General features: G+C 38.2%; 1 protein-coding gene across 1 annotated transcript in view; it reads right to left on the reverse strand.

Annotated features, from left to right (window-relative positions):
- Positions 1-213: 213 nt before the first annotated feature.
- Positions 214-24189, reverse strand: part of pes (pescadillo) — a 42418-nt gene continuing 18442 nt past the window's right edge. Inside the window, exons 6-15 of the mRNA XM_078554226.1 lie at positions 23385-23474; positions 18881-18997; positions 16677-16757; positions 16494-16583; positions 14928-15058; positions 14039-14164; positions 10894-11078; positions 5822-5961; positions 4368-4535; positions 214-1834 (exon numbers count right to left, since the gene is read on the reverse strand). Of these exons, the coding sequence (XP_078410352.1) occupies positions 1748-1834; positions 4368-4535; positions 5822-5961; positions 10894-11078; positions 14039-14164; positions 14928-15058; positions 16494-16583; positions 16677-16757; positions 18881-18997; positions 23385-23474 (1215 nt within the window). The 3' untranslated portion in view covers positions 214-1747. The remainder of the gene's footprint in view (positions 1835-4367; positions 4536-5821; positions 5962-10893; positions 11079-14038; positions 14165-14927; positions 15059-16493; positions 16584-16676; positions 16758-18880; positions 18998-23384; positions 23475-24189) is intronic.

Here is a 24189-nt window from a genome sequence, read left to right on the forward strand (position 1 = left end):
CGGTTGAGAGAATTGAAAATAACTAGATTAAGATACATGGAATCAACTAAGTTCTTGTGGAACCAGAGTAAAGGTTATTTTGGTGTTTGACATCTCTTTAAGGTCCTAGGCAGAGCTTACTCATAGTATTATGTGCAAGACTTACAAGTATGAGAGGTATCAACTGGGGTTTTCCACTTCTAAGTGAAAGAGAGGAAAATCAAAGCGAGGATCTCCAAGCGTAACTAATTTATTCAAAGCAGTTATGAACATGGCATGAAAGGGTGCTCCTTTAAGCAAAGAAACCAAATATCATAAAATTCAAAACTATATGTACAAGCCTGTCACAAAACCTCTCACACCAGGTGATTGCTTGTACACTGGGACTTAATGAGAAGCTCAAACATATCAACAGATAGTGCCATTCAAAAATTGGATCTCAAGTCAATGTTTTATACTTGAAGCTCAAGCTGCACTACATTGGGCACATGTATTCTCTTTGGAATCTGTTTTTTAATCCAGATGGACGAAGGTTTCATTCTCTGTTAGAAGCAAGGATGCTGAAATATGAAATAAACTTGGGTAGTGAAACAGCCCAAACCCCAGCAGTTAAGAGTTACAGCACAAATTAACCCAATTGCCAATTCCATGCCAATTTTACACAACAATTACAAAAGGGGTTAATGGAAGGAATGGAAATATTCAAAATGATACATTAAGGGCAGAGTGGTGAGAATTCAACAATGCAATTGGAAGTGCTCACTGCTGTTCTTGAAATGAAAAAAAAAACCGTTCCATTCTCTGGTGCTGATATTCCATGCCCCAAACAGCATGAGAAAATAAGAACTTTTTTAAATATACAGTGTATTGGCTAACATTTTGGAAAGAACACCATAAAAATGGCTGCCATTTTTCCTTTAAAGTTAAAAAAACAAGTAGGCAGGCAGTGTCTTTTTATACATGATGTTTCTTTGCAGATTAAAAACAAGTTTCATTCCAAGGATTTTGATACTAGCCTTGATGTAAATGATAATGATCAGGAAAAGGGAAATTCCAGCTCACCTGCAATGGGTTTGAGATTTTAAAGTTCATTAAAAGTTTCTACAGTTTTGATTATGCTTTTTGATGACTATAATTTGCTTTTTGATGGCTATAATTTTACTAGTTTACTTATCTGACTTACAAATTTTCAATTAGAAAAAGTCACTAAATAAAAAAAGCTTCAAATTAAATGAAGTGAACTGAAATCTTTTAATCTGATGACTGTACAAGAAACAAACTTGGAATTACAAAATGTACATTATCAGATCACACTGCTTTTTAAATTATGATTCCACTTTTGACTTTTCCCATTCTTCAGTGCGAGTTTATGCTGCACTCAATGTGGTACATATTTCTGCAGGCCTTCGTTGTTCTGCTTACAGTAGGTCTACAATGCCAAAATGGGACTTTTAGATTTTAAAAATAGAGCACTCTATACAATAGGGCAAGAAATCGACAAGCCTAAGGCATGCTCTGTAAGGACAACAGTTCAATCTTGCATTGCTCAAGTACTCTTGTAGCGAAGTCTTAAATAACTTTTTACAGACAGAGTTCTTTCTATTTAGCTAGGTAGTAACTCATGAAATCTAGCACACAATGAAACTGCCTCAGAAGAGGGGGCAGTGAAAGAACAGTATCTTGAAGCTCATCACCGTTCAAGGAATCTGTACTGCCAAACTTATTGGAATTTAGTTTAAAATCTCAAATATGCAATGTTTTCAGTATTTTATTGTAACTTAACTTTCTTGCTCTTCTTTTTCTTAGCTTTAAGTACATCGTCATGAGCCTTCCTCTTAGCTGCCAACTTGTTTTTCTGCAGAGGGAGGTAAAAAAAGATGCAGGTTGGATAGTGCAATAATGGTGTGAAAATACAAGTCTTCAAATATTAAACAATTCAAATAATCCTCCAAATAAATGAGAAAAATGGAAGGTTTCACTTCATAAATCTAGAAATCAAGTTGATCCCCTAGGCTACCTTAATTCAAACTTCCTGATCACAACTCAACAAACCTTTATCTTTAATCAGTTTTTTAACATGCAATTTATCTGGATTTCCAAAAGGCCTTCGATAAGATGCCCCATAATAGACTAATGAATAGGGTCAGAGAATGTGAAGTCAGGGGGTAAGAATGGATTGCTATCTGGCTTGAAGACAGAAAGCAGAGAGGAGGAATAAAGTGTAGTTATTCAGAGTGGCAGAAGGTGGGTAGTAGTTCCACAAGGATCAGTGCTGGGACCACTGCTGTTCACAATTTACATTAACGATTTGGACTTTGGAATCAAAAACAATTTCTAAATCTGCAGATGACACCAAATGTGTGTGTGTGGGGGGGCGGGGCAGGTGAGGGGAGGCGGAGAGAGGTAGGGAATAGTCAATACTCAGGAGGACTGCAACAAATTATAGGACATTAATAAACTTGCAGATTGGTAAATGAAGTTCAACACAGATACATGTGAGATAGTACATTTTAATAGAAAGAATAGGGTGGTCACTTATCACTTGGAAGATGCAAATCTACGTGGGGTACAGGAACAGAGGGATCTCGGAGTCCAAATTCATCAATCACTAAAAGTTGCACCATCACAAATTTACAGGCCATAAAAAAAGCAAACCAAGCACCAGGCTTAATGTTAAAGGGATAGAATGGAAAAATATGGAAGTTATATTGAACCAGTATCAAACCTTGGTTAGGCCACACTTGAAGTACTGCATGCAGTTCTCATTGCTATATTATGAGAAGGATATAGAGGTACTAGATAGGGTGCAGAGAAGATTTACAAGGATCATATAAGAAATGTGTGGGTATGTAGAGACAAGATCGACAGGCTGGGCCTCCCCTCTTGGATAAAAAGGTTGAGGGTGACCTAATAGAGAGATCTTTATGAAATGTTTTGAATGAGTGAATAGAGAGAGAATGTTTTCTCTTGTGGGGAAGGGCATAATTAGAGGTTATCAATATAAGATACTCACCAAGAAATCCAATAGGGAATTCAGAAGAAATTTCTTCACCAAAGAGTGGTGAGAATATGGAACTCACTAGCACAAGGAATGGTTGAAGCAAATAGCATAAATGCATTTAACGGTAGATTTAGATGAAAAAAGAAAAGATGGAAGGAAGCTTGAGTGGAACAGAAACACTAGCAGCACTGGTTGGGCCAAATGGTCTGTTACTGTGTTGTATATCCTATGTAATCTTATGCTTATGCTATTCAGATACTGGCCAATATCCTTTAGAAAAAGCAGCCATGAGTATCTCTCTTCCCAGCAATCAGCTAGCCTTATAAAAAAAAGTCATATTTTGGAGCGGAGGGAGGGAAGAGAAGAAAAGGAATGTGAATTGAACGTAGTGAATATGAAAGACTGTTTTATTCCCACTAATTGGGTCCCTTATGGCTTAAGAATCATAAGAATTTCAATTATTCCCAATAAGAATGTGGGCATGTGCTTTTTTAAAAAAGAATAAATGCATAAAGACTTTATTTTATGCAAAAATAAACTTCAGGTATTGTGTTGCAAAAGGTTACATGAAGGTCAAACAGCACCTAGTTCGACTCCCCAGTTGAAGCTTTCAACTGAATTTAAATAGAACACTAGAGTTAAAAGTTGCAGCACAAAATCAGTATTGAGAAGACTGAGAAATCTCTTGTGGTTTTTGACTGGCTTGGTCAATAAAGTCACATCTTTGCTCCCATTTATTTTGTACGCTAAAACCATAGTGTGCTCCAGTCAATGTACACAAGGAAGGCATTCAAGCCTGGAGGCAGTGCAAACAAGGAAAATGAGCTATTCAGTCTCAAAAAAGCGACTTACAGCGCGTTCCCATATTAGCTCGGTCTTGGTACAGAGCCATTTCAGTTAAATTGATCCCTTAGTATTAGCTTGTACTCCCTTGCTCTATTGTCATGTCTTGATCTTATAGGCTCATGATTTAGTTTACCAATACAATAATATTTCATACAGCTTTATAAGCCTCCCTTCCTCAGTCTTGAGGGTTTTCTTTGACTCACTTTATTCCCTCTGTCCCTTTCACTGGGTGATCAAAACCAGCCAAATAGCAGACATATTGAAGGATTGAACCAAAAATACCTTGTAATTTAAATCAAATCCTCATTAGCCCTCAACACTAAGTAAACTCAATTCCCCATTTCTGTGTAACAGTTTCATTCCCTCCCAAATTTGCTAACAAACAGAAACTAAGCTTCAAGTCTTAAACAGAACCCATCTATTACCTTTTAAGAAAATCCTAAAGATTTGTAAAATTATAACTTCTTTCATAATCCAAACTTAAAATACAGAACCGCTAGCATTTTAGATAATAGAAATAAGAACAGATTTAAACACAAACCTCACGAACTTTCCTCTTCTTGCCAAACATGATTTTATTGTACAAATACTTCTCCTTTTTCTTCATCATCATGATAGCCAGGCGCTTTTCCTCAGCTTGTTCTCGTTGGGACACCTCGGTTTTGTTCTCCACCTTGACAGTCCCTGGAGTTACTTTCACACTTAGTTGCTGTGGAAACAGCATCAACACTGAATCAGTGACTCAAGGAATATACCAAAGGGCTGTTAACTTGTGACATTCGCAAATAATCAATGCACAGCTCAACACTTCATAAGGATATTCGGGAAGATGCTGAAAGGCCCAAGTATAATTGCAACAATTTTACATCCCTTGAACTCTTTATCAGAAAAATCTGCAACAAAAGCAAAGCATCTTTCACTTGCCTTGCAGCAATTCTGTCTTCAAGGACCTAGTGTATTTTGACTACTTGCCTATGACAAAGCTGCACCTTAAAACCAACTTTTTGCTCCTCGGCCGTTTATATTTCTAGGGGAAAAAAATCTCAACTTTCAGGAGGTACTATTTATCTAAATTATATGGGTTAAAATTATTTGCAAAAATTTAGAAAACACTGTCGTTCCAAACAGTGAGCAATTCCTTTTCAATTTATCACCTTCTCTAGAAGTCATTTGATTTACCTTTTGCTGTGCAACTGCCAGTTCTTGCCTGGACCACAGAACTGAAGAATGTTGATGCAAGACAATCTGAGGGGAAAATTAGTTTGCATCGGACCACATCAAGTGGCGTTACATAGACCTGCATTGATTCTGCAGGAGCAGACAGCACCCCTGGCCGATAGCACCGCAAGCTGTGCAGGTATCGGCCAGCGGTGCTGTCTGCCCCTGAAATATTTATGTGCTCTTCACAGTACTGAAAAATGGGGCTACTCGAACTAATTTCTTTCCCCTATAGTTCATAACACAAAGTCTCGCATTTGAATTTGAACTCCACATGCTGGAGTTAGAAAATAAATTTCTTTATCCTTTCACAGGGTGTGGACGCTGTGTTGGCAAGGCCAGTATTTGTTGCCATCTCTAATTGCCACCTTGAGCTTACCGGCTTGCTAAGGCCATTCCATAGGGGCAGTTAAGTGTCAACCACATTGCCGTGGGTCTGCAGTCACATGTAGGTCAGACTGGGTAAGGATGGCAGATTTCCTTTCCTAAGGATATCAGTGAACCAGATGGGTTTTTATGACAATGAATAGTTTCATGGTTACCATTACTGAGGCTAGCTTTCAATTTCAGATTTTATTAAAGTGAATTTTAATTCCACCAATTGCCATGGTGGGATTTGAACTTGTGTTCCCAGAGACTGGGTCTCTGGTTTACTAGTTCAGTGACATTACCACTATACCGCCATCTCCCTTAATGTGAAGTAAATATAAATAATGGCATAATGAAACATGGAATTTTACATAAATTTAAATTAAAGCGGTTTCTATTGGAACTCACTTTGCTTTTCACCTTCTCAGCCTCCATATTCTTCAGTCTTTTCTCATCTTGCTTTTCTATTTCATCCATATCTTCATCTTCTTCATCCTCAGACTCTTCATCACTCTGTTCATCCTCTTCAGATTCATCTTTGTTTTCATCTGTAATAAACACAAAGGTTATGATATAAGTGATTATTCAGAACAAGTTACATAAAAGGCCTCGACATTGTTGTTGTAATTAGATCCAATCTTCTATTCATGCTCACAAAAGGTTGGTAGTTTAATTCTGCTATCTAAGAAAACTGCTGGCCTTTGTCTCAGAGATATCAGAGGGTCACAGGTATCCAGTGACACTATTACCTTCTGTAATCACCTTGGGTAAAGTTAAACACTTCAAAATGCTTTTGTTTTTTGACTCCAAATCATTACTAGCACTCAGGAAAGTAAATTTTAATTATTCTATTTTTTAAAATATACTCTTTCTCACTTTTTACCAACCATATACTTTCCCTTCCATTTCAATTCCTCCTAAATTATCACCCTTTGCCTTTTAAAAAAATTAACCCCAACTATCCCATTCTTGGTTAGACAAAACATGATACTAGCAGAGCTTTTTCATCAGGAGTTTGACATGGAGGTCAGAAAATGTAAGTTTGGTATTAATAACTTGCATTTGTATATAATAAAACATCCTAAGGTGCTTCACAGAAGCAATACAAAATAAAATGTGATACTAAACCACACAAGGAAATATTAGGTCAGATCAGCAAAAGCTTGGTTATAAGGACTGTCTTAAAGGAGGAAAATGGGATGGAAAGATAGAGATGTAGGGAGGGAATTCCAAGCTTAGGGCCTTGGGCAACTGAAAATACAGCAACCAATGGTGGAGTGATTAAAATCAGGGATGCTCAAGTGAACACAAGAATTAGGGGCAGGAGTAGGCCATTCAGCCCCTTGAGCCTGGTCCACCATTTGATAAGATCATGGCTGATCTGATTGTAGCCTCAACTCTACTTTCCTCTCGACCCCCTATACCCGTTGACTCCCTTGCCAATGAAGAATCTATCTAACTCAGCCTTAAAAATATGCTATTAACCTGCATCCACAGCTCTCTGGGAAAGAGAATGCCACGGAAAAAAATTCTCATCTCCATCTTAAATGGGAAGCCCCTTATTTTTAAACCATGTCCTCTGGTTCTAGACTCTCCCATAAGTAGAAACATCCTTTCAGCATCTACCCTGTCAAGTCCCCTCAGGATCTTAGATGTTTCTATATCACCTCTCATTCTTCTGAACTGTAATGTACACATCTAACCTGTCCAGCCTTTCCTCATAAGATAACCCTTTCACAGGAATCAATCGAATGAACCTTCTCTAAAATGCTTCTAATGCAATTATATCCTTTCTTAAAGTAGGGAGACCAAAACTGTTCATAGTACTCCAGGTTAGTTTCACCAATGCCCTGTACAACTGATCCAAAAATTCCCTACTTATATATTCCATTTCCTTTGCAACATATGACAATATTCCATTTGCCTTCCTAATCATTTTCTGTACCTGCATACTAACTTTTTGTGATTCATGTACCGGGACACCTAGATACCTCTGTACAACAGAGTTCTGCAATATCTCTCTTTAAATAATATAGTGCTTTTCTATTCTTCCTGCCAAAGTGGACAAGTTCACATTTTCCCACATTATACTCCATCTGCCAAATTTTTGCCCACTCACTTAACCTATCTATATCCCTTTGCAGACTTTATGTCCCCTTCACAACTTACACCCCGAGACCTTATTTTGTGTGGTAACTTTTGATGTCGCACCATATCAATTGCCTTTTGGAAATCCAAATACACCACATCTGCAGGTTCCCCTTTATCCATGTTGCTTGTTACTCCTTCAAAGAACTCTCGAAAACGGTCAAACACAATTTCCCTTTCACAAAACCATGTTGACTGATAATTTTAAGAGTTCCTAAGTGCCTTTATATAACCTCGTTAATAATAGATTCTAGCATTTTCCCTAAGAAATGTTAAGCTATCTGGCCTGTAGTTTCCTGATTTCTGTCTCCCCTCTTGAATAGAGAAGTTATCTTTGCTATTTTCTAATCTGAAGTGGCCAGGTTTATATGAGCGCAGATAACTTGTAGGGTTGTGGGGTTGGAGGAGATTACAGAGCAGAGGTGAAGCCATCGAAAGATTTAAAAACAAGAGGGAAAATTTTTACATCAAGACGTTGCTTGACCAAGAGCCAATATAAGCCAGCGAGCATAGGAGTGATAGGCAGGATCAAATTAAACATTGCAAACTGTTGGGTGCGACTCATCAGACGTCTGGTCCAACCCATTGTGTCGCAAATAAATTCTGCCTATTTAAAATAAATACATGTAGAAAAACATCCCAAGGAGCTTCACATAGGTACAATCAAAACTCCTCCTTTGGCTCAGCATCCAGTTATCAGGAGGAGTGACAAAATGCTTGGACAAAGAAATAAGTTATAAGGAAGGTCATTAAGGGAGAAAGTGAAGGTGGAATTTAGGGAGGGTATTCTAGAACATGAGGTCAGTGTTAAGAGGAATGAAGAATTCTGGGATGAGGCAGCAGGAGAAGGTTACAGAGACAAGGAGGGACAAGACCATGAAGGGATTTAAATACTAGAATGAGAATTTTAAATTGAGGAACCAGGAGCCAATGTAGGCCAGGAGAAATGGATGAACGCGATGTTTAACAGGACATGGTCAGCAGAAGGTGGTAGAAACGAGGCTGGTTGGCTAGAGGTTTGCAATAGTCAGGTCTGGAGATGATCCTTATGGAGGAAAGTTTCAGCAACAGCTGGGCTGAAACTGGGGAGGAGGCAGGCAACATTATGGAAATGGGGAAAGGTGATCTTTGTAATGGAAAGGACATAGGGTTGGAAGCTCATCAAAGGGTTAAATAGGATGCAGAAGTTGCAAACAGTCTGGTTTTATCAGAGATGGTGCCTGAGGAGGATGGAATTGGTGGCATGTGTATGGAGTTTGTCTTGGGGAGCGGAGGACAATGTTTACACCTTCCCAATATGTAGGTGGAGGAAACTGGGACTCATCCAATACTGAATGTCAGATAAGTATATGAAAGCACAGTGGCAGTGGAGGGGCTGAGAATGGTGATGAATAGGTAGAGCTGGATACTTTCACCATTCACATGGAAGCTGGCCCCATGTCTGTAGCTGTCAGGAAACAAGCAAACGAAGATGAAGAGGGTGCCATGGAACCCTCGGGGGATGCCAGGGCTGGAAAAGAAACCAATGCTGGGGATCAATTGGATACATGAGAATTGAGCCATGTAAGTGCAGTCTCATTCAGAAAAAGTGTTGGAGATTGGTTGTGCAGGAACCACATCAACAGCTGCAGAGGCTGAGGAGTGAAAATAGATCACTTCACAATCACAGTGACTGTCACTTGTGATGCTGACAGGGGCCACTTAAGCGCTTGAGAAATTCCAACAGGAAGTTATAAGAATGATGGGTGCAGATTTGAGATGCGCCAACAGAATGAAGTACCTTAGAGGGGAAAGTATCTTCTAGATTGGAGGGTGGTGGTTTGTTTTAACAGAACCCAAGCTGATTGGTGAAGTCAAAACATGGAGCTTTTCTTTACCAAGAGAGTTTATTGCCTTTGTTCAGTGTCATATCTCTCCTCCAACCCCCAGTGTCTAAGCTGTCTCCGACTTATAATTGAACTGTTGTTCATTTATCTAATAATTTGCAAGTCATCTGCAGTTAAACTTATGTCCCTATGTGATCAAAGTACTTAATTAAACAATGTCATTCACCTGTGTATCTTAACACTATAAAAAATATAATTAACACACTATTAACAGTTTTCAAGGACAGAAGAACTGATGTGGGTTTTCTATTGGGGGTGGTGGTGATGTTGATGGTGCTTTTAAAAAAGGGAGGGTGGGACAGTACTTGAGAAGAATGAACCAGTGCATTAATAGTGTAATTACAGGCCAAGTATGCAGTACAGGTTTTGTGGCTCATCAGTCACTGGAAACATTTCCTAAAGGAGTTTATATGAATTAACACCTGTCAGAGTTACATGAAGTCATAGTTTAGTCCACTGTATTTGCTGCTCACAACGTCTACATTGGGAAGACCAAATGCAGATAGGGTGACTGCTTTGCAGAACTCGCTCGCTCACTCCATCAGCATGGCCCCAACCTTCTGGTCGCTTGCCATTTCAATTCAACATCTTGCTCTCACGCTCACATTTCTGTCCTCAGTGTGCTACAATGTTCCATCGAAACCCAACACAAGTTGGAGGAACAGCACCTCAGCTCCTGATTAGGCACTTTGCAGCCTTCTGGACTGAACATTGAGTTCAACAACTTCAGACCATGAACTCTGTCCCCCATTTTGAATTTTTTTTTAACCCTTGGCGCAAGTCTCTATCTTGTTCTATGCTTTTGCTTTCAGTCAGTGCTGACCTTTATTCTGCTATTCACACCCACTCTGAACCAATCTTTTGTTTCTTTAATACTATAATTACCACTCCCTTAAATGCCATCTTTGTCATGTAATCTCCCCTGTCTTCTAACCTATCCCTGGCCTTCTATTTTACTACACTTGCCTGTTCCCTCTTTTTCAACAGCATAAAACCGATCACACTCCTACCTCTCTTCGGTTCCGCATAAGTCATATTGGACTCAGTTAACTCTGTTTCTCTCTCTCCACAGATGCTGCCGGACCTGCTGAGTTTTTCCATCACTTTGTTTTTATTTCAGATCTCCAGCATCCTCAGGATTTTGCTTTTATTATTATGAAGTCATCCAAAATAGGCAAGCGTTATAAGAAAGGCTGCTTTTGTTTTTTAGGTCAACCAATTTCAGCTATTTTTTCCTAATTCAGGCATATGGCACAACCCTCAGGGAATTTCATATTCTGTAAACTTTAAATCATAAATCTATTAAGACTGAGAAAGATTTGTGTTTTAAATATTGCATCCCAAAGATCTGTGACTCTTAAGAAAACAGGATACATTTAAGTGCTCTGTCAGGATACTTGCATTTGGAAATGAACTAAACATAAATTAATGTATCAACCGGCTTACATGTATTCTCGCCTCTCTGAATGGCCAAGAGTTTGAGTTTCTCTGGTGGAATGTAATCTCCATCTTTCTCCTCCACAAACGGAGACAGATGAGGTGGTAAAGTCACTCCCAGAAAATAATCTTCTACAGGAAGAAGTGTTTTGGCATTAACACAGTCAAAAATCCACTGCGGCTGGATATAATACCTGCAAGTTTAAAAATAGAGTGCTGAGCAATGATAAAAATAATTTGCACCAGAGGGCAATTACACATTGGTATTTAGCTAGTTATAGTTTTGCAGACCAGAAGGAAAGTAGGCATATCAAACAGATTCTGCAATATCTCACTTTAATTTTTCACACAATCTCAGTGCAGAAGAGGCCCTTCGGCCCATCGAATCTGCTCTGACACGTGAGAAACACCTGACCTACCTAACTAATCCCATTTACCAGCACTTGGCCCATAGCCTTGAATGTTATGATGTGCTAAGTGCTCATCAAGGTACTTTTTAAATGATGTGAGGGAACCCGCCTCCACCACCCTCCCAGGGCAGCGCATTTCAGACCGTCACCACCCTCTGGGTAAATAAGTTTTTCCCCACATCCCCCCTAAACCTCCTGCCCCTCACCTTGAACTTATGGCCCCTTGTGACTGACTCTTCAACTAAGGGGAACAGCTGCTCCCTATCCACCCTGTCCATGCCCCTCATAATCTTGTACACCTCGTCCCCGATCAGGTCGCCCCTCAGTCTTCTCTGCTCCAACGAAAACAACCCAAGTCTATCCAACCTCTCTTCATAACTTAAATGTTTCATCCCAGGCAACATCCTGGTGAATCTCCTCTGCACCCACTCCAATGCAATCACATCCTTCCAATAATGTGGCGACCAGAACTGCACACAGTACTCCAGCTGTGGCCTCACCAAGGTTCTATACAGCTCCAACATGACCTCCCTACTTTTGTAATCTACGCCTCGATTGATAAAGGCAAGTGTTCCATATGCCTTTTTCACCACCCAACTAACATGCCCCTCCGCCTTCAGAGATCTATGGACACACATGCCAAGGTTTCTTTGTTCCTCAGAACTTCCTAGTGTCATGCCGTTCATTGAATACTTCCTTGTCAAACTACTCCTTCCAAAGTGTATCATCTCACACTTTTCAGGGTTAAATTCCATCTGCCACTTATCTGCCCGTTTGACCATCCCGTCTATATCTTCCCGTAGCCCAAGACATTCAACCTCACTGTTAACCACCTGGCCAATCTTTGTTTCATCCGCAAACTTACTAATCCTACCCCCCACATAGTCATCTATGTCGTTTATATAAATGACGAATAATAGGGGACCCAGCACAGATCCCTGTGGTATGCCACTGGATACTGGCTTCCAGTCACTAAAGCGGCCTTCTGTCATCACCCTCTGTCTCCTACAAGTAAACCAATTTTGAATCCACCTTATCAAATTACCCTGTATCCCATGTGCATTTGCCTTCTTCATAAGTCTCCCATGTGGGACCTTGTCAAAGGCTTTGCTGAAATCCATATAAACTATATCAACTGCACTACCCTCATCTACACACCTGGTCACCTCCTCAAAAAATCCAATCAAATTTGTTAGGCATGACCTCCCTCTGACAAAGCCATACTGACTATCCCAGATCAAACCTTGCCTCTCCAAGTGGAGATAGATTCTCTCCTTCAGAATTTTCTCCAATAGTTTCCCTACCACTGACGTGAGACTCACCAGTCTGTAGTTCCCTGGCTTATCTCTACAACCCTTCTTAAATAGCAGAACCACATTAGCTGTTATCCAGTCCTCTGGCACCTCTCCCATGGCCAGAGAGGAATTAAAAATTTGGGTCAGAGCCCCTGCGATCTCCTCCCTTGCCTCCCTCAGCAGTCTGGAACACAAATCATCCTTTAAGCCTGCCAACACCTCCAATACCTTGTCACTCCCTATATCAATTTGCTCAAGAACCTTGCAGTCTCTCTCTCTGAGTTCCATACCTTCATCCTCATTCTCTTGGGTGAAGATGGATGTGAAGTATTCGTTCAACACTCTACCGATGTCCTCTGGCTCCACCCATAGATTGCCCCCTTGGTCCCTAATGGGCCCTACTCTTTCCCTGGTTATCCTCTTCCCTTCTATACTTATAGAATATCTTGGGATTTTTCCTACTTTTTAAATGACTTATTTCAAAGCCTCTCATCACTTGTAATGGTGGAATGTCAGAATCAAATGGAGGGACAGAGATTTAAATTCCAACCCAATATGTCTTACGTTATGATGTGGCAGATGATGTGTGCCAGGCGGACCAAATCCACAAGAGAAAATTGGCCATGCTATCACAATGGTTTTGCTATTTGTATTTATTATGAGATGTGTGCATGAATTCATAAGTAATGAGTCAATCAAGACCTTAACAGGTTTTAAAAATTAAACTAAAATATTTATTTACAAAATAAAAGATTTCAAGCGCACACATAAGACTATGATTACTTAATTTTCATCATATCACAAACAAGAATTTAGCTATTTTTTCAGAAATTAAAAATTGCAGGCATTTATCAAATTACTAAATTACCCTGAAAGGTCAAGGAAAATAGTTTATGCTGAAGAATCAGTAAGTGTATAATAAACATATTTTGCATTATATTTTAAAGTGATGTATTAAATCTCAGTTAAAACAATGGATAAAATTGTTCAAAGACAAGTAATAATTATTTTCTAACCAAGTTCAGCTTCGCCAGTCAACTTATAATCTAAGCCAACATCATTTATTGTATATTATTTTGGTGTGGGGTTGGGTACGGAAAAGAAAGAACTTGCTCTTAACTTGAGTGTTCCTAGGGCATGCAGCCAACATCTAAAGTTATGTGACTGCTTCTGGAATGCAAAAATGGAGCAGGTTAACATGCCCTGACACTGGGAAATGCAAGTACGTTCTGTGATCAGGAACTACTTTTGTTTTAGACTGCCAGCATCTGCAGTGTTTAGTACTTGCGTTCATTAACCTAGCAAGTGAGACTCTACTCCTATGCCATGAGGAAGACATATAATGAATTTTTCACTTCCAGGCTTAACAGCGATAGAATAGTCGACACCAGTAACAAAATATAACTCATGCTTACTGAACCTAAAATTTAATTTCATATAAAATCATACCTGTTGATAAACTGTTTATCAAGATTTGGCCTGTCCACTACCTGGTGAGTAATAGTTTCATCAGTAACAGGATAAGGAGCACCTATACAAAGTGACTTATCCCATGATGCCATGCCTCCAAAACACCTAAAAAAGAAATTGATAAAGCAAATTGGTTGAAAATGGTTTAGAAAAGGTTATTTTTTCCTAAAGCAGAATTCTCTTGAGTAATGAATAAGTATAGAAAGACAGGAATGTCAACCACAGTTCCCATTTCACCCTGCTATCCAGTCACTCCTGCTGCAAATTGTGCATTTGCGAATATTGAGCAAGAACCAGTTTGGGCTCAATTACGCTCCCCTTCATTGTCATATAATCCACCGATGTACAGAGTCTGGACCCACTCACATATAAAAATGGCAAGACTACGGAATTGCACCTTAACAAAATGCAAGAGGAGGGGACCAAAAGAGGGTAAATAGCATTGAAATTAGTAAAAAATGATTTAGTCATTACAGCCATCAACTTCAATGGTTGAACAGACAAATATTTATCAGACAAATAGCAGAGCCCCACAGACCAGGAAGGTACCAGGTTTGATGCGCTACATTTGGCCTTGTGCACAAGGTGGGACAGAGAGGTGAAGAAAATGTCAGTGAGTGTTCCTACTCAACATCACTATCCAGCAATACAGCAATACATATATGCAGGCGAGAACAGAATTGGTCATTCAGCCTAGCAAAAGTAATCACTAGAGTTGACAAATGAATATTGGTCATCTGTATGAAGTACCAGCAAGTGTACAGCACTTATTTAACTCTATCCTGGCAGCAATGTGTTGACAACATCAGTAACAATAGAGGGGGCTGAAGGACCAATGCTTATCCATTATACAACCTGGTACACGTACCTTATGACAAATGCCAGTGATTCACGTGGCACTTCTCTGTTCAAGAAAAACTTCATCCCCTCAAACAGCTTCTTCTGTTTTTCTAATATTTGTTGCTCTTTTTGCTTCTCTTCAAGCAGCACTGCATTTTCCTGAATAAATTAAAGAAGTTACTCCAGGGTACCTTATTTATTTTGCCACTGAGAATAATCTCCTATGCACAAATAACAGTCTCAAACGAGTTGTTCGTGCAACCTGGTAAATAGTCTGCTTTACCAGACCGACATACACTTAAAATTTATACCTCAAATATCAATTTATACTTAAACTGAAAGAGGAATAAAGGTGCCATAAAATTTGTATGGGTAGAGAAGTATCACTTCTTAACACATCAATTTGGCAACAAAATTTGACATATACTTAGTATTTCTTTCCCTAGTAACAACACGTAAATACCTAAATGATATGAATGCTAATAGAATACTAAGGGAAGGTTAAACGCGTGCTGAAAGCAGATTTTTAATAAACAATCTGGTTCAGTGCACAAAAACAAATGAAAATGTGGATGCTCATAAAAAAGTCTAATCTAGGTGGTTTTGCAAATCATTCAAAACATCACAGGGTCACATAAAGGATATGTAAATTTTCTTTGGCAATAAAAAGGCCATTTTTAAAAGTACTATTTTGGGAGTAAGCATGCTTGTTTGTGCACTATTCTGTTGTGTTTTTGTGCCCAGGGGAAATTAAACATAATTTTTTATTTTTCTTTAAATTTCCCTCCCACTTCTCCTGAAGGTTCGAATTCATGGTCTGTTATGGCTCCTTAGTCAAATGGCTGCTGGTTGCATTCAACTCTCAACAGTGAACATCAACCAACTTTTGTGACATAAGCCCACAGATTTCAAAAATCTTTAAGTCTTAAACTAAGTTTTCCTTTCCTTGGCACTTCCATGCCCACTTGAGAGAAGGACAAATTAAAGCAGTTTTGTCTTGATCCTATAGTATTTAATGTATCAAAGTCATCAGTATCCTCTACAAGTAAATTTAGGCCCTTTGCAATTTAACAATGAAAAGCTAGAAAGGGAAAGATTCAAACAGAGTAACTCAAAGCTGATTAAATTCTGTGCTAATTGCACTATGTTACATTAATGTTTTATAGCTGGTGTAATATTTCCCCTATCTGCATGCAATTGGTGTATTTGGTAAGGATACATTCCAGCAATTTAGAGAATCACTGTTGGGTGATGGCCTACATCCCCAGCAAATCAATGATCCTTTATTTTCCATTTTGAATGTCACCTACACAATAGTGACAATTAGCCCTGCGGATATAAACATATTTGCTGACTGCACTAATACAAAGGGGTCTGTGCTACAGCTATAGAAATGATGACAGTTCTTATGGTCACCCATGGAGCAGTTCAGTTTGTACCAAGCCACCCAATTTTCCATCGTGAAAATAAGAGCGAAGCAGAAGTCAAACCTATAACGAAAATGTTAAAAAATCTAAAGGAGCAACAAAGAAGTTCCCTTCTCATTGAAAAACACACTGTTCAATAATGATGAGCAACACAGCTTTATACTTACTCCATCTGCAGGGAATTCATCTGGTGCCACATCATCCTCTTCATTTGAAGATACCACACGAGCTAAGCTTGCACCCAAGGCAGCAAGTTTCTACAAGAATCATAAAATTCAAATTAGCACAATGAATAACATGAAGGTCAGACTTTTTTTGAAGGTTAGACTTCAGTCAGGCTCACCACTTACCTCCATATAACTTTCAGAGTCCATTGCATATTTCTCTTCATTGTCTTGCTTCAGTTCACTTTCTTCAGGTTTGTTTTCAAGCTGAAGATAAATTTTCAATTTAGTTAGTGATGCTAAACAAATAAAAGGACATTAATCTTAGATTCATCAGACTTTTTGGACCACAAATCTTTAGTGAATTGTGGAATCACAATGGTAGTTACAACATGATCTGCAGCATGTAAAATATATGATAGCATGTGACAATGATACATAGACATAGTAAAGCAACCATAAACAAAGAAACTTTCTGCTTTGTGGGAAAAACCTGCAACGAAGAGTGAATAGTGTTGCTTACACAAACTAGCCATACTTATGGGGTATCTGTAGGGCAGTGAAATAAGTCACAAATACCTCACAAGCAACATACAGCATTGCTAAAAAGTTCCTTAAGCACAAAAATATTTGATATTGTTATGCAGCTTACAACTTTTTAGACATTTCTCTTGTTTGCAAACATTAGTTCAAAGTTTCATTTCAATGGTTTGAGTTCTTTTTGGACTGCAGTGATTAGTTTCCCAAACTGAGGTAGTGTTTCTACTGGCCAGATCAGATTTATTTTCCTTCCAGTCTTTAGTTTATTTAACGACCTCTAATATGACTGAGTTATTGCGATAACTGAACACATTCTGAATTTAGAAATAAACTTTAATTTACCAAACTTTTACAATTCATTTAAGTAGTCCATAAGTTATAGATGAATGAGTTTGGAAATATGAAAGCTATGTATTCAATCCTTTCAAGTATTTTGGATCAAAACTGTTTCAGCTGGCATGTAAATTAGATAGCAATTTCTCCAAAGGTGGGGTTTATTAAGAAATAAGCCTCATTAGTTAAAAGTGCCATTATAGTGTTTGCTAAAATAAATATAAATCAGTTCTGATTTATTTTACGACAGACATTTCAAAGGGCATATGACTTGACCAAGCATCAGCAGCGGTATATTACTAATTTATGAATGTGGACAGCTCATAATTCAAAAGGTCACAAATGCAAGTGAAACAAGAATATTTAGTGTAAGAGGAGGAATGTGCATACATCCAACAAGGGGGCTGAAATGCATCATGTTCGAACAGAACAGTATTTGTATGTGCTACCCAATAGTTCAACGTGAAAACAAAGCACTTTTACTTAACCAGGTCAGGCAGTGTGTTTCAAGGGGTTATTTCACAAAGCAGCAGAATACTACTCATGCTTAAGATTCCCTACATAGTGGGTTATCGAATTCTGCACAGATGAGGATGTTTCTTACAAAGTAGCAAGCAATTTTCCACAGGGAGAGTCCCTTGCCTCTCAGACCACACTACTCATTTGTTATATCAGCTGCCAATTTACAGGCAGTGCTGGAAGTGTTTTGCTGGATGATTACCAACGAGCTTTCTCAAGGTGTCAAATACCATGTCTACCTGGCAAATACAACTATAATTAGCATTCCAAAAGGGTTTATTCTGGAAAAATGGACAACATTAGAAAAATATAATTACATCACATGCTTTTATCAGCTCTAGGTGAACTAGCTCAGTGTTAAATACCACAGTAGACCCATTATGAACAGTATAGTTAATGGCTAACCAATCATTGTGTGAAAAGTCAAGGTTGGACCTTGGCTTTTGTTAATTTATTAGAGTTCTCCAATTTTTTTTTTGAGTAAAGGGTTTTACTTTTATTATTTTACACTAGTAAAATAGCGTAATATTCACTCAACAGGAGCATTACTATTATGGCCTTCAAGCTACTGAAATGGAGAACAAAATTATTTTATATACTTGATGATGCACAATGATTTAACAATAGAAGTTGTGCAGAGCCAGCAACACTTTCTCTGTCCTAAATGGGCCTTCATCAAATTAGGCCTACAAAACAAAACAGTGAAAAGAAATTCGAAGAAGGGGAAAACAAGATGTTGCATAATCTGAATCAGATTGTACGCATACTGCACATAACAAATAAGAGGAGTCTGAAGAAGAGTCGTTTGGACTCGAAACGTTAATTCTGTCTTTCTCTCCACAGATGCTGTTAGACCTGCTGAGTTTTCCCAGCATTTTCCGTTTTTGTTTCAGATTTCCAGCATCTGCAGTATTTTGCTTTTAACAAATATGAAGTTTCAAACCAGCTCCAGGACACTTGCAAAGATGTTAAATTTACTTAACAGAAATGTAATCTACCTTTGGAGGATAAAGAAGATTGAGGCTCTGGTAGAGCCTAAAATTGACAAAACCGAGAAGAGTTGTGAAAAACTCTGTGAAGGTTGCCATCACTCTGTAGTCCACGTCTGTTGGATGCTGGAAACACATACATCATTTTAGAGGTCAGGTTAACAAGCTTATCAAGCCACAAGAATAATCATTTCTATGAATAATTTCTAGGATGAAACTGTTGTTAAATTGTATAACTTAAAACTGGATAATGCAGAAAGCCTTTCAAAGTATTGGTATTGAAAAAACACAACAGTATACTTGATTCCACTTGGGAACTGCGAAATCCAAAAACGAAAAGGGATTTTCATTACAAGTTCAGCTGTGTGTAATTTTTACAACATAATGAAATGGGCAATACATCCAAAGCATGTGCATGACTTTGCTGTAAACCAAACCAAATCATATTCAGATATCAAAACGCGTCACACTTTAGACAAGCGTGACAAGCAAAAGGACAGGGAAGTTAGCAGTTTTCCACGTAGACAACTATACTGGTGGCTCAGAATAAACCACTTGAACATATGCAGATACAACACTTATTTTGTTCAAAAAGTCAAATGAATCAAAAAATTGCACATAATCTAAAAATATCAGTCTTAACAGATTGCTGTCATGTTCTCAAATTAAAAATAATTCTAACAAGCCGATGATAATTCATTTCTTATTGAATTTTTGTGCTAATCAGGACAAAGAAAAAAAAATGCAGTCATTTTGGGCATCCGGTGCCAACATCCAAGTTTTTCCTAAGCAATTTACAGCTCAACTAAATGCAGACTAAAGCTCCATTTATGCCTCAGCCACTTCACAGAAGAATGCCCTCATTCTACCAAGAAGGATTTTTCTGATCGTAACACTAGCCATCCTTTTGGCCTGAATGAAATAGCTAAGTAAGCACAAAAATGTGGTCAGCTTTGCTACAAGTCCATACACATTAGGAACTGGTTTCAAGTTGGACAAAGTCATTTCATGCAGAAGCCCTGAAGTCAGAGAGAAGACATTCATCCCGTCAGTCCTGGCTGGATTTTAACCTGGATTGCAAAAGCAAACATGCTGAGCCACTGCATTATCTGGCCCCTCAGAATAATTTATAATTTGAGAAGTGTTATCAAAGAGCAGCCCCCACAGTTAGCAGCAAACAACACGATTCACAAACTTTAATTATTTGAAATTATCAGAGAAATGGAAAGGTTATTTCCAATACAAGGATTGGAAGTAACATGTTTGCAGCTTTCTCAAACCTTATTGCAGAACAAAACTTTTTACTTTTAAATCTGGTTGCTGCAGATATTTGCTGCTTTGGTGTGTTTTAAATAGTTATAATTGTAAAGAAGAGGCATGACCTGGAGCTAGGAATTTACAAACCCTTGCCAATCAGCAAACTTACCTTACTAATAGCAGTTAAATTGACATCAAGATCTACTTGAATATAGTCAGTACTGAGCAGTGGCAGATTAACAGCCAAACATCACAACTGCACTCCAAACCCCAATCGACCCATGAGCAATGCCACAAAATTAGCTAATGCTGCTTTAAAAAAATCTATTCCAGCAAATTGATTGATTACCATTTTTCAGCTGTGCAACTATGATAAACACTTCATGTGGGGCAGAAGCAACTTGAAACATCTTTACTCATAACTAGCTTTATCCTTTGGTCTTGCCAGATGGCACCAACTTATTTAGCACTGTTTTAACAATTTCAGAAATGTTCACTTTCAAACTTGACTTCTGCGATTTATGATGGCGAGCATATAAATGATTTTTTGTGTCTTTCTTCAATGACAGTAAAATCAGGATGGATTTGTGGTGTATATGACATGTGACCAACAATGCTCCCTCATGATTCAAAACTCCTAGGTATGCATTAAGAGACCTTTCTCTGGCCCACTTTGAGACCCAAAGCCATGAGTGTTTCAGCCCATCATTACATAACCTGGAGGTAGAGTCAGCCTTAAGGCAGGCAAACCCTTATCAAAGCATGACAATTGCAACTAAGCATTTGGTAACGAGCAAGTATGACATTGCACTGAACTACAGATTCAGCTAGTGGTAATGGTTAAACAAGGGCAGGTGGGTAGACAATGCAATCCAATCCCCTAAAGAAAAACATACTATGTCAATTTCAGTGAAATACTATTCATTCTACTGGACTTCAATTTGGTAGATGGGGACGTTAGAGCTAGGCTGCCAGAAACAGACTGCTCATTTTTGGAACAGCAGTTCCATCAAGGTTAAGAAATATTATACGATTTACATATTGGACCATTTAAACAATGAATAGAAGGAATTACAAAGTTCTTTGTTCATCTACCACCAGGGCATAATGGAGGCTTTATTGCTAGAAGCCAGCTGCAGTGCCCCATTCCAATGTTACAAGGGACCCTTTTCAGTAAATGAAAGCTTTTAAAATATTAAGAAACGCCTACAGCATTGCAGTTGGCTAAACAAATGACAGTCAAGCAGTGGTCTGAGCCCAGTAGCTGTCCAACACTCTGAAGAATGCAACACAAGAATTTGATTTCCCAGTAGTTTTAGGCAAAGAATTAATTTAAATTAAAACTTTGCCATGCCACTTGTACAAGTAGTTCTTGCTTTAATTGCAAAAATCCCTGTATGTAGGCCTAATATAGAGAGATCTCAAAGTGTACATAGGCTTCTAATTAAATCCTTTTCCAAAAAAAAAGAAAAACAATTCAGCTCAATTTTATTATTAGTGTTTCTTTGTCAAAATCACCTGAAGTCAACTTTACAAAATTGCTCATACTTTGAAGGTCAACTGAGAATCCCAGATTCCTAACAAGAAGGCTGCAGTGCATTTTACTTGGTACAATTGTAGTTCTTAGAAAGAAAATGTCAGCTTCAAGACATTGTGGTAGCCTTTTGTATCTAGATGATGAAAACTGAGAGATCTCCCACTCAGCCCACAGACAGCATATCTGCAAGTTTGTAGGGAGACTGTAGTTTCTCCTGAATCAAAAGAAATTCATTAATCAGCACCTCTCAGGCATCTGGTAGCAGGCATAACAGCGGTACTGCTAGGCTACTTTAAGACACCGCAGTTCGAATGCTTCCCCCTTCATGTACAAAGCAAAGCTACAGCTCAGTACCATAAGTGCAGTTGGGAAAGGTTTGGAAAAAAATTCAATCAAAACATTTATGCTTGTCGTAAATTTGAGTTAAAATGAATTAACCAAACTTTCCCCATTCGTTCAACTTTACAATACACTGGTTTGGTTTTCCTAATTTTTAAACAACATTTGGACTCATTGCATTGAGCTGAAGAGATTACCGAAGCATGATGGGCTGATATAGTGTGGTTTTCAGCCTCAGAGAAAGATGAGTTTTGACATACGCAGGCCTAAAACTATATTTGATGAGTGAAACCACTATGTTGCTGTGTTTGTCTGTTTAAAAACTTCAAGAAAAAATAGTTTAGGTTTAGGAGTAAGGCAGCAAATGCCTACCATGTGCAGCATCAGTGGATACATTTTTCGAAAAAGGAGTTTAGGGGATGGGAATGAACAGATAGTTCTTTCAGTGATCTGGTGCAAGCAGCACGATGAGCTGAAAAGCCTCCTGTAAATTCTATGATCGCAATCAAATTTGAACTTCCCTTCAAAATTAATTTTGTGCAAGTTTTTTATTCTTTGTGACCATGCAACTTTAGCAGCAGAGTGCCAAATGATATTTAGCCAGTCTGGGTTTTTGAACTTGGATTGAGCTGTGATATAATATAGAATCTGAACTCATTCACAATTACACTGCCTTGCCCTATAAGGTAACATGAAACCTGAATAAGAACAGCTGCCCTCATAACACATCACTACCTGATGTGAAGTAGCTTTGCTTTCCAAATTCCATGCTTAAAGCAGAAAGATTAATTTTCTACAAAACAAGAACATTGGCTTAACGCTTTTTTAAAAAAATGTAGTGCTTAATCTCACAGTGCACAATGTGTGAGGCAAACATGTTCCCTTGAAAAACATTTAGACCAAGGATGAGACTCCCTATTTAAAGGTGGAAGGGTATGCTAACAAAGATATTTGTCCTGTCCTTTGTCACTATGCAATTACCCCAATTTTTCCCCCAAAGGAAACATTTCTGAGGCTATTAATTAGCCAAACTTGGCTAAAAGATGACTTAAAATTTTGTTTAAAAATTAGGAAAAACAAACCAGTGTATTATAAAGTTGAATGAATGGGAAAAGTTTGGTTAATTCATTTTGGCTAATTCAAAATTATTGCAACATTTGGAATTTACAAGGTCATATAGAAACTGAACTAATATTGAGTGTTGACAAACATTAGCAATGGATTCTTATTATGTTACAGCCATTCAGCAATAACACTGGTTGCCTGAAACAATAATACACACAATATTTTTGCATATTCACTAGCTATTGCTTCAAGGATCTATCAAGAGCTACTGAATAGCAAGACTGCAATCTGCTAGCATGCTGTCTTGATACTTACATCATGTGAAAATGAATAGGGCACAATCCAGGTTATCAGTTGACCAAGAACTTCAGCCTGGTAATAAATTCCTTTGATAGACAGGAATACCTGGCAAGAAATTATATTTCATTAAGTTAAAACCCACAGGAGAAAAGCTTGCATCAGTAAAAAAGGGAAAGACAGGATAGAGTAGGTGAATTACAACAACTTTGTTTTTCATTGTTTGCATTATGTACTATGTGCTTGCAGCTGTGCAATTAAATTGGCACGATGAATTCTTGAAAACACAATACAACTGAACCCCCAACATTTTACTTTTCTTACAGTATGTAATTATAGCTTTTTAAAAAAATATTCGGTTTGGCAGAACAAAGAATAATTGATCGCCGTAAACAATTTTCATTATTTGAGTGAATGGGACAATTAAGCTGAAGTGTACAAGTTGAGTTGCTTATCTTTAAATTTTATCTTGTGTTATTTTCTTAAAACGATCTCCACATCCTATTACATTGCTCTGATCTTCCAGCTCCAGTTTTCTGCTAGCTAACTAATTGATTGTCCATCTATTGATGTTAAATTCTGTTGTTACGGAATGCAAGCTTCCCAATTTGGAGCATCAGGAGAGCTAGTCAACACTTTTTAATTCTTTTGGCAATTTTATGTCCTTAGCTTCTGAAGGCATTGACCATTTTCTGCATACAGTTTCACAGCTGTCATGCACTTGATCCTAACAGAGCACAGCAGGTTATTTCATCACATTACACATGAGCATCCATGGTAAGCTGTAGTTCCACAGCCATAGCCTTAAGCAACAGCTTTATAG

This window comes from Cetorhinus maximus, chromosome 12, assembly GCF_964194155.1.
Source record: "Cetorhinus maximus chromosome 12, sCetMax3.hap1.1, whole genome shotgun sequence".
NCBI lineage: Eukaryota > Metazoa > Chordata > Chondrichthyes > Lamniformes > Cetorhinidae > Cetorhinus > Cetorhinus maximus.